This window comes from Drosophila navojoa, chromosome 4, assembly GCF_054131105.1.
Source record: "Drosophila navojoa isolate 15081-1374.11 chromosome 4, UAZ_NAV_1.0, whole genome shotgun sequence".
Taxonomy (NCBI): Eukaryota; Metazoa; Arthropoda; class Insecta; order Diptera; family Drosophilidae; genus Drosophila; species Drosophila navojoa.
In genome coordinates, this window is record NC_142892.1 from 15,622,126 (window position 1) to 15,631,004 (window position 8,879).

Genomic DNA, 8,879 nt, shown 5'->3' on the forward strand with positions numbered 1-8,879 from the left:
AATGTTTATCACAATGTATTCAGTTAGTGTGTAGCTGCGTCATTTGAAGCTAAACAATGCGCATATAAGGCATATAAATTTCAAGATTATTCAAAACTAGATGCTGAACAGCTGAACTTGGTCAAGAACTTGTTTGTGGATTATAAATACAAATGCAAGAGTATAGCGTTGCCACTGTGTAGTCTGTGTGTTCCATATGTTAACGATAAGTAGTAACGATTAATATCACGGCAGCTCTGGTCAAAAGGTAATCGATATTGAAAACTTGAATCGTCGCCGCTCATCTCTTTCTTTCGTGTATTGCACGTTGCAAAGTGTAGACATGGCGTAAGTAATATTGCTCGAAAATCTTTAAATATAAATTGCATCTTAAATATTTTAATGAATATAATGCCGCATTTTGATAAATTATCTGCTGCTTTATATATTCTACAATATATTTATTGTGTCCTGCAATCAGAAACCAGCTTTTTGGACCACTTTCAATGACCATATCAGTTTGGAAATGATTGCAATAATAAAATTGAGATTTTGTGCCAAATATGTGACTAATCATGCAAGTGATAATAATTTGCACAATGCTTGTACATTATTTTACATAAAATAGTGAAATGAATCGCTGATCTAACTGAAATTTCTATTGCAGAACAAAGGTGTCTCGTGACACGCTCCTTGAGGGCGTCAATGGAGTTCTTGAGCATTCGTTAAAGAAGAAGCGCAATTTTCTGGAGACGGTGGAGCTTCAAATTGGTCTGAAGAACTACGATCCCCAAAAGGACAAGCGTTTCTCTGGCACTGTTAAGTACGTTGGCTAAAATCACCTGCGCTGCTAACCAAATCCAAATCTGGAAGGCTTCAGCGTCAGGTAGTCGCATGTGTGCCCTCTTCCACACACACACAGCGGCGGACCTGCACTCAGGGTCTTTAAATCTAATTGAGTAGGCGCCAGCAATGGACTGCCGTTTTCATAGTTTAATAGATAATAAACTGTCCTGCTCCTCTGTGAGCTGCGTAAGTTCTTTGTTTAAATGAGAATTGAGCAAATTTACCTCTATTTAACCAATTAGTATGAAGTGATTTTCCTAATCGTTTCTCTTTACTCAGTCTTGCAGATTGAAGCACATCCCACGTCCCAAGATGAAGGTGTGCATTCTGGGCGATCAGCAGCATTGCGATGAAGCCAAGGCTAACGGCGTTGAGTTCATGGATGCTGAGGCACTCAAGAAGCTGAACAAGAACAAGAAGCTGGTGAAGAAACTGGCCAAGTCCTATGATGCTTTCCTTGCCTCCGAGTCGCTGATCAAGCAGATTCCCCGTCTCTTGGGTCCCGGCCTCAACAAGGCTGGCAAGTTCCCTGCCCTGCTGTCTCATCAGGAATCAATGATGGCCAAGATCGAGGAGGTCAAGTCCACCATCAAATTCCAGATGAAGAAGGTGCTGTGTCTGTCCGTCGCCGTTGGACACGTGGGCATGAAGCAGGATGAGCTCACCCAGAACGTTAGCTTGTCGATCAATTTCTTGGTCTCGCTGCTCAAGAAGAACTGGCAGAACGTGCGCTCCCTGCACATCAAGTCCTCCATGGGCCCACCCCAGCGTCTATACTAATTTTTTGTAAAGCCAATATCTTTTACAACAATTAAAATGTACATTTGATGAATGTAAAACAAATTGAATGTGTATTCTAGACTAGTCTTAATTTACATTTCAGTGGAACTAATGGTTCTGGCGAGGAAATCCCGTAGGTCGCGTGCCAGCTCTGCCTGCGGAGAATTGTCTATTTGCGACTCGATTGGAGGTGCTTTGAATCTCAATACGTTCACCGTGTTGCCCCACTCGGGGTTGTGCGGCTCGCTCAGCTCCTCGAGCAGATTATGCAGAACGGTTGCGGCTGTGATTATGCAGGAGGCAGTCTGGAAGCTAATGTCTAGCGGCTGGCTGAGAAAGCGCCAGCGAGACATGAGGCGATGCATGGCGGAGTCGCTCAACTCTTGTAGGTGATCGGCCACTTCGTTGAAGTCGTATTCGTGCGGCGCCGTCGGCTCGGCGTAACGCTGCAGCAGCCAGGGCCGGAGCGGATAGTTTTGATTGGCTGGGGCCAGCACAAAGGCGGGCACCGAGCGTTGATTGATGCGACGGGCGGGTGACTGGGTCAATGCATTCGGTGCCACTGCAAACATGGGCGGAAGAGGCGGTTTGCTATTGCCACTGGCGTTATCCAGACGCAGCTCGCGGAAGAGCATGCGATCGTCTAGCAGAAACTCCATACGCAATGCGGAACCAGTCTCAGCTTGTTTTCCTTTCCCACGTAACGGAATGGAGCAGACACCCAGCACACCGAGCAGTGCTGGTGGCATGTTGCACTCCCGCCTGAAACCGGCCACCACATTGGCGCAATCCGCCTCGCTCTGGGGCAGCAAACGCAGCGCCTTGCCCAGGCTGGTCATCACGGCGTTGCAGAAGACCTTCAGGCATTTGATGGTGCGGGCGCGAGGCAGAGCAAACTGTTCTGAGATAATGGATATCCGCTCGCCGCTGGCCAGGAAGAAGAGTGCAAGACCAACACATTTGTCGGGCGGAATTACTTCCGATTGCGACCGCAGCTCGGGCACCGAACGCAGGGTTGGCGCCAATTGGCCGCAAAGCGACTGGAATGTGCTGCGTGTCACGTGGAAGCTATCAAGAAACTGCTCTTCGCTATATTTCGGTACTTTATGCTCCCAAAAGAGCGTCTGGGCGTCTGTTTTGGTTTCCGAATTGGCCAACGAAACATCAGACATGCTGTTCTCTATATCAGCCTCCATTTCCTCGGCACTCTGCAGCTGTTTGTACTTCATGCGCAGCGTGACGAACATTTGAACATAATTGTACTGCAGCTGCATCATTTGTTGCATGAAAAAGGAGCGTAGATTTTTGAAACGATGTCGTGCTTGTTGCTGTCGACGTCGGCGATGCACGACGACGGTCTGCTGCAAGTGTCGCACATGTAGACGGATCAGTGTTGCGATTTTTGCTCTTTGCTGCTGCAAGTCATCATTCTTGCATTTTGCATTGGACTTAAGCAATTTTAATAAGACCTCGCTTAAATCACTGTTTATTTCCTTCAGTCCCTCATCCATTTTCCAGTTCAGTAGTGTGACCGAAATCAGTAAACGATTAGAAGCACAATAGTTGCTCGATGAGAAAAGTACCCAATACTTATCGATACACTGCTCAACTCAAGCGATAACATGGCATATAGACTAATCGTTTTTTGTAAACGCGGCAATCACAGTATTGCAGATAAAAATGAACTCAAGTTATTCGTTTAATTTTGATAGATCTGTTGAAGCCAGAAGCACATCTACACCTGTGAGCGTTTCGCTCTCGTCGTTGCACAGGGCTCTCATTGAATACGCAACAGTTTCTTCCCGATTGCTGTTTATACAGGATCCTGATGTGTACACAGATTTCCATCATCCCAACGAAAGATTTAATGAATATTCGAACGTGGAGCTATGCGAGATTATGCTGAAATCGGTTTTACCAAATGTGCACTTATACCAACTGCCGACTACGATAAAGGATCGCCTGAAATTGTTGGAGCTGAATCCGTGTTTCCAACAAACACACCACGGGTTTCAGTACTCACCAAACCTCCTTGGGGTTCAATTTGTTTTACAGCCAAAGACTGATTTTAGCCTGCCTGAAGAACTGCCAACAATAATGGTGAGTTTTGGTGATTTAAAATGTTTTACATATTTGTTATCTTCTTATGGGTCTTCTTGACAGTCCGCACAGCGTGCCCAAACAGGTGGCACGACCTTCCAGAAGGATGCTCTGATGCGTGCCGGCAGTAGTTCCCATACCATGTTACTTGGCAGCGATGCCCGTGGGCCCAAGTTTGAATTGAGCATGGATATTGCAGCACCCCTCTCCGCAATGCTATCCAACGACTGGGAACTATCTTCCAATGAGCTGCATCATACATGTAAAATCAAAAGACGTTTGCAGCGCGCCAAGTATAATTTCCAGGAGACTGGAAACGCCTCACCATATCGTACAAATCTCTTGCAACTTGTTGATAATATGGATATGTTTGATAAGCTCAAAAAACATCTGAATAGAAGCTTTTCGAATTTGTAAATTGTTGTATGCATATGATATTTAATTTTAAAAATCCTGTCTTAAATTAATTTTATATATGTATGTATGTATGTTTTTACCCCAACTTAAATTATATTAAAGACAATTGCTATTTAAAATGCAATTTGTATATGTACATATGATTAAAAAAAAATAAAATAACTTGGTTATTTAATTAGTAATTTATAATTAATTCCATATTTAGTTTTTTACCACAATAAATAATAACTCACCATCATGTTACATTTGGCAGATCTTACAAACGTCAAATTTACGATAATCGCTTTGGTTGCCGGTCAGTGCACACGATTGAATGATTGAGTGTCTTTTAACAGTGGTCAGCGCACAGGTATAAAAGATCGTCTGTTAATGGTTTGATGGTGCACAACGTTGTTGCTGTTGCTCTTGCGCTCTTTTTATTAAAGAGAGTTGGGTGCGCAGTGCGCAGCGCACTCTCCAAGCGCCAGCAGCAGCTTCAACGGTGTTCGATTTCGGTGTTGGATTTCAGTCGCAAACTACGTGTAAGCAAAGATAGACGGGTGCGCGCTTCTGCTGCTGTGGCTCCAATTTCGTTTCGGTCTAAAAACAAAAACAAAAAAGAAGAAAAAAAAAAAAACAGCCAACTGGCGCGTTTTGTTTGGCCACGGTGCGAACGAGAGAGATATAGAGAGCGGAGAGCGGGGCGCGAAAGTGCGGAGAGTGGCTCGTAATGTCTGCCAAAGCGTAACGAAAATTTTCAAGACAACAACAAATACAACAAAACCAACAACACAACAGCAACGGCAAATATCATTAATGGCATTTTCTGCTTTGAGTTTGTGTGTGAAAAGTGCACAAAAAACAACAAAAAAGTAACGCCGAATAGGCGAGCCACAGCAAATGGCAAAATAGAAATGTAAAAAAAGGTATACGAAAAGCAACTGCAACATCTTTAATTACATTATTAAAATTAATTGCAAATTGTTTGTGCGCGTGCGCGAGCGAGCCAGCTCCTTTTTAAACAAAATACAAAATCAAGAAAAAAAAAAAAATAAGTAAAAAAGAAGAAGACAAACAGCTCAGCAAAATGCTTGTAAAATGTATGAGAAAATTTTATACCTACAAAAATATGGTCAATATTGCCATTTACTCACCTGTGCAGTTGTCTATGTCTGACTGTCTGTTGATTTCTACGTGCGAGTGTGTGTGTGCGTGTAGATCATGGCTGTGTGTTTCACTATGTGAGTGTGTGGTTGTGTGTGTATGAGCTGTTGCATAGCTGTAAACCAGTTGCCAATTGCAACGTGTTTTCTGTGTTTCTCAAAGAGACGATCATAAAAAATATAATTACAAAGTAAAAAAAGTAAAAACATTAACAATACGCTGAAGCATTAAAATTCTGTCCAGATACTATAATTTTGTAAATACAAAGATGAAATATATGAAACGTATAGTATATATAGAAATAAAAGAATATATTAAAATAAAAACCCTTGGTTTAAAATACAAAAATAAATCAATAAAATAAATATATACAAAAATAAATAAATGGGGAAAAATAGTATCAAATATAATGAATATGTATAAATAAATAAATGAATAAAAATAATAAATATAAATTCTTTAATGAATACTAAGCATTGATTAGCTCATTTTTTAGTTAATTTATTATTTACTAAATATAAACTAGCACGCAACTTAAGTAAAACTCAACACAAAAACTCTAATCAAAAAGATAAAACAAAAAATACATGGACAATATTAATATGTATAAGTATATATGTATATATAAACGTGTGTACATGTGTATATATTTCCTGATTACTTTTAGCTGCTTTGTTGGCGAATCTTCTGGCCAGTATCAACACGTCCGAAACGCGTGTTGAGACAAAAAATCATCTCGAAGAATAAAACAAAAAACAAAAATAGCGACAACTATATAAAGAGATATTATAAAAAGTTAACTGTGTTTTTTTTTTTACTCTTCGAGTTTTGTCTTTTTTGGCTAATAAAGCAAAATTGATATCGTAAATACGTCTGAGAGTTGCAAACAATGAGATCATTAAAGAGAGTAGAACAACAGACAGAGAGGGAGAGCGAGTGAGCGCGCGAGAGGAAATAGCGTGTCAAGCTTTGCTCTGCTGGAGCGTTAAAGGCCAGGCTAAGTATTGTTGGCCAAAAATATTAATAACAACAACAATAAAATGCGTTTACATATCAAAATACTGCACGGCGACAGCAAAATGTAAGCAGAGCAACAAAACCATACAGACATGCTGTACACACACACGTGTGCACATATCGTAAATAGAGGTGCGCTTGTGCTGTGTAGGTGTAAAAACGATCTAAAAGCGCGCGTCACTTCGAAATTTCCTTTTTGTACTTTTTGCAACAAGCAAACAACAACAAAGCGCATCTTAGAGGCGGGGAGGCGAAGCAAGAGAAACACGAAGAGAAACAAGGCGCAAGCAGAAGCTTGTTTTAAGTTTTGTTGGAATTTGAAATGCTAATGAATTAGTTTCACGAATGAGCGCCCAAACATGGCAATTTATAAGAGCACATATCGAAATACATAAACATATGTACATACATACATATTTTGGTACATAACTTCAGCTCATAATTGAGCGCTTCTCATAATCCGAGTTTCCGAGTCGCTTGGCTTTATTTAAGGGTCAGCTAGCTGCCAAGGCAATCAAGGTTGATGATGTCTTGTTTAGAGCAAAAAGAATTGCCCCTAATGATCGAGCCACAGCTGAGAGAGATTTGCCATAGAGACCATTAGGAAGCATTTGTTAATATCTGAGACAGAGAGAAGTTTACAGAAATCAGGTTTTTATGTACACTCATAGCTATATGTATACATATGTATATAGCAATTATTTAAATATATACATACGTACATAACTATCTATGACAGCGAAAATTGTGAACTTCTAAAGCTTGACCAGCTGCCAGCAGTCAAAAAATAAAAGCAGCAAGAACTATAAAATGTTCTGCGCTCATATTTACGATATTCCCATAAGCGCTCTCATGGCTGTTAAGCTACGATAAACGCGCTCTTAGGCTGCTAAGCTGCGCTTCAGCTCTGTAAAGTGTGTAAAACTGTTTGATATCTGCAATTCTCTTGAACGCGCGCACGCTCTCTCTTTCTCTTTCACTCTCTTTTACGATATTCGAACATTGTACTCTACCTGTTGTTTCTTTTGTTTTGCTTCTGCATTGTCTGCACAAACATTTTTCGCATATTTTCATGTGTCCCATTCAGCTATTCAGAACACATACAGCTGCAGCAACAACAGTACATGAAATTGGCCAAAAAGTAAGAAAAGACTGGCACACGAAAAAAAAAAAAAAAACAAACAAACTTTCATTAGCGATCGCTCGCAACATTTCGACAAGCCCCGCTATCTTTATTTTTGATTTTCGTAGCTACGTACGACAGGCATTACGATTACGCGTGGTAAAAAAGAAATTCATCATTCGCATTGACTGACAAGCGTCGCCGTTGATCGTAGTTGCACAGTGGTGCAAGATCAATCGCAGTGAAGCAAAATTGCTATAAAAATGTAAAATTAAAAAATAAATTTTAGTAAGGTACTAAAATGCATAATACATAAACTGATGATGATGTATTCGTATATGCTATTTCTATGCCTAACTGTCACCACTGTGCCACTGCCCGTCGCCTAATATCGTAAATCACCTGCTCATCACGTTCGGCCAAGAGGTAGACAGTGCGCTTAGTCTTGATGTTGGGGCGCTAAGTAACACTCGCGGTCTGACGGCCAAAACGCTCGGACTACGCCGAGATGCCATGGACTATGAACTATGGGCCATGTACACGTTTTATTGGCCATTTCATTTGTCGTCGCGCACTTTCCAACTTGGAGCGTATAGAAAACGCGTTAACTGTGCGACTTTTAAATGCTTTTCACTGCTTTTACCAATTTCTTGTTCGTTTGCTGTTGTTGTTGTTGTCGTTGTTGCTCCAACTGTTGCTACTGCTGTTTGTGTTATTGTTGCTGTTGCTATATTTCTCCGTCGCTTTCTTACAGCTGGATTACAAAAGAAAACTTGAAATTTTGTGCGTCGCATCGAATACATTGCAGCAACATCCGCCTATTGCCAGTTGCACAATTCCAAAAGCCAAGTGTGTCTGTGTGTCTATGTAGCTGCGACCAGTCAAAATGCGCGTATCCCACAGATTCCAGTCATCATCATCAGCATCAGCATCGGCATCATCATCATCATTATCTACGGCAATTGCATCTAACCAAAGTCTAAGCACGCACATTGAAGTAATTGCAGCAGCTGCCCTCGTATAATGAGTCAAAATGTGGCCGACAGTCTGGTGAGTATGGAAATCTTATATACATATCTATATAATTATGTATGTATGTATGTGTGTTGGTTTTGCATTAGAGATTATATTGATAACCTGTATAGAAAGTAAGGCTCAGTTATATTGCCACAGCTCATCGCTGACCCATTTGAGCTGTTAATTGCTTTGGCTAATATCTAGTGTGCTCTATAAATAGTCACCGACTATCATAATAGGAGAATCAATAGCCATTTGCAAAAGCAAATTTACTGAATATTTGCTCTAATCACATGCCATCTGAAGTAAAAGTTTTAAGAGTTAACAATAACAACAATCGAAGCTGATTTTTGAGACTCGCATGGAGAGCCAATTATTGATAGGTAATATTTTATTATCTATTCTAATATAGATCTCATATAAATATATTAAATATTACAGACAATAATCTAGTATT

The 8,879-nt window shown here is 40.6% G+C and overlaps 3 protein-coding genes across 4 annotated transcripts; 2 read left to right on the plus strand and 1 right to left on the minus strand.

Moving 5' to 3' along the window:
• Positions 1-66: 66 nt before the first annotated feature.
• RpL10Ab (ribosomal protein L10Ab) lies at positions 67-1,668 on the plus strand. 2 transcript variants are annotated; one of them, XR_016196767.1, is made up of 3 exons: positions 67-327; positions 647-1,011; positions 1,113-1,424. XR_016196767.1 is itself a non-coding variant. In XM_030388804.2 (3 exons), the coding sequence occupies exons 1-3, from the start codon at positions 323-325 to the stop codon at positions 1,603-1,605; spliced, it is 654 nt and encodes a 217-aa protein (XP_030244664.1). In that variant the 5' UTR covers positions 67-322; the 3' UTR covers positions 1,606-1,668. The 2 variants fall into 2 exon arrangements, 1 of the variants encoding a protein (XP_030244664.1); XM_030388804.2 differs by having other exon boundaries at positions 647-802; positions 1,113-1,668.
• LOC108650222 (uncharacterized) lies at positions 1,113-3,116 on the minus strand. The gene has a single exon (XM_018099341.3). It carries the CDS (start codon positions 3,114-3,116, stop codon positions 1,698-1,700), a length of 1,419 nt encoding a protein of 472 aa, XP_017954830.3. The 3' UTR covers positions 1,113-1,697.
• A 169-nt stretch (positions 3,117-3,285) lies between these two features.
• Positions 3,286-4,178, plus strand: LOC108650223 (uncharacterized). Its single transcript, XM_030388806.2, has 2 exons — positions 3,286-3,705; positions 3,769-4,178. The coding sequence occupies exons 1-2, from the start codon at positions 3,286-3,288 to the stop codon at positions 4,120-4,122; spliced, it is 774 nt and encodes a 257-aa protein (XP_030244666.2). The 3' UTR covers positions 4,123-4,178.
• Positions 4,179-8,879: the final 4,701 nt, after the last annotated feature.

Excerpts from the sequence above, each read along its gene's own strand:
- RpL10Ab (XM_030388804.2), top strand. Across the intron at positions 803-1,112 it reads CGTTTCTCTGGCACTGTTAA|ATTGAAGCACATCCCACGTC; the intron begins GTACGTTGGCTA and ends TCAGTCTTGCAG.
- LOC108650222 (XM_018099341.3), bottom strand. The coding sequence starts at position 3,116 with ATGGATGAGGGACTGAAGGAAATAAACAGTGATTTAAGCGAGGTCTTA.
- LOC108650223 (XM_030388806.2), top strand. The coding sequence starts at position 3,286 with ATGAACTCAAGTTATTCGTTTAATTTTGATAGATCTGTTGAAGCCAGA. Across the intron at positions 3,706-3,768 it reads AAGAACTGCCAACAATAATG|TCCGCACAGCGTGCCCAAAC; the intron begins GTGAGTTTTGGT and ends TCTTCTTGACAG.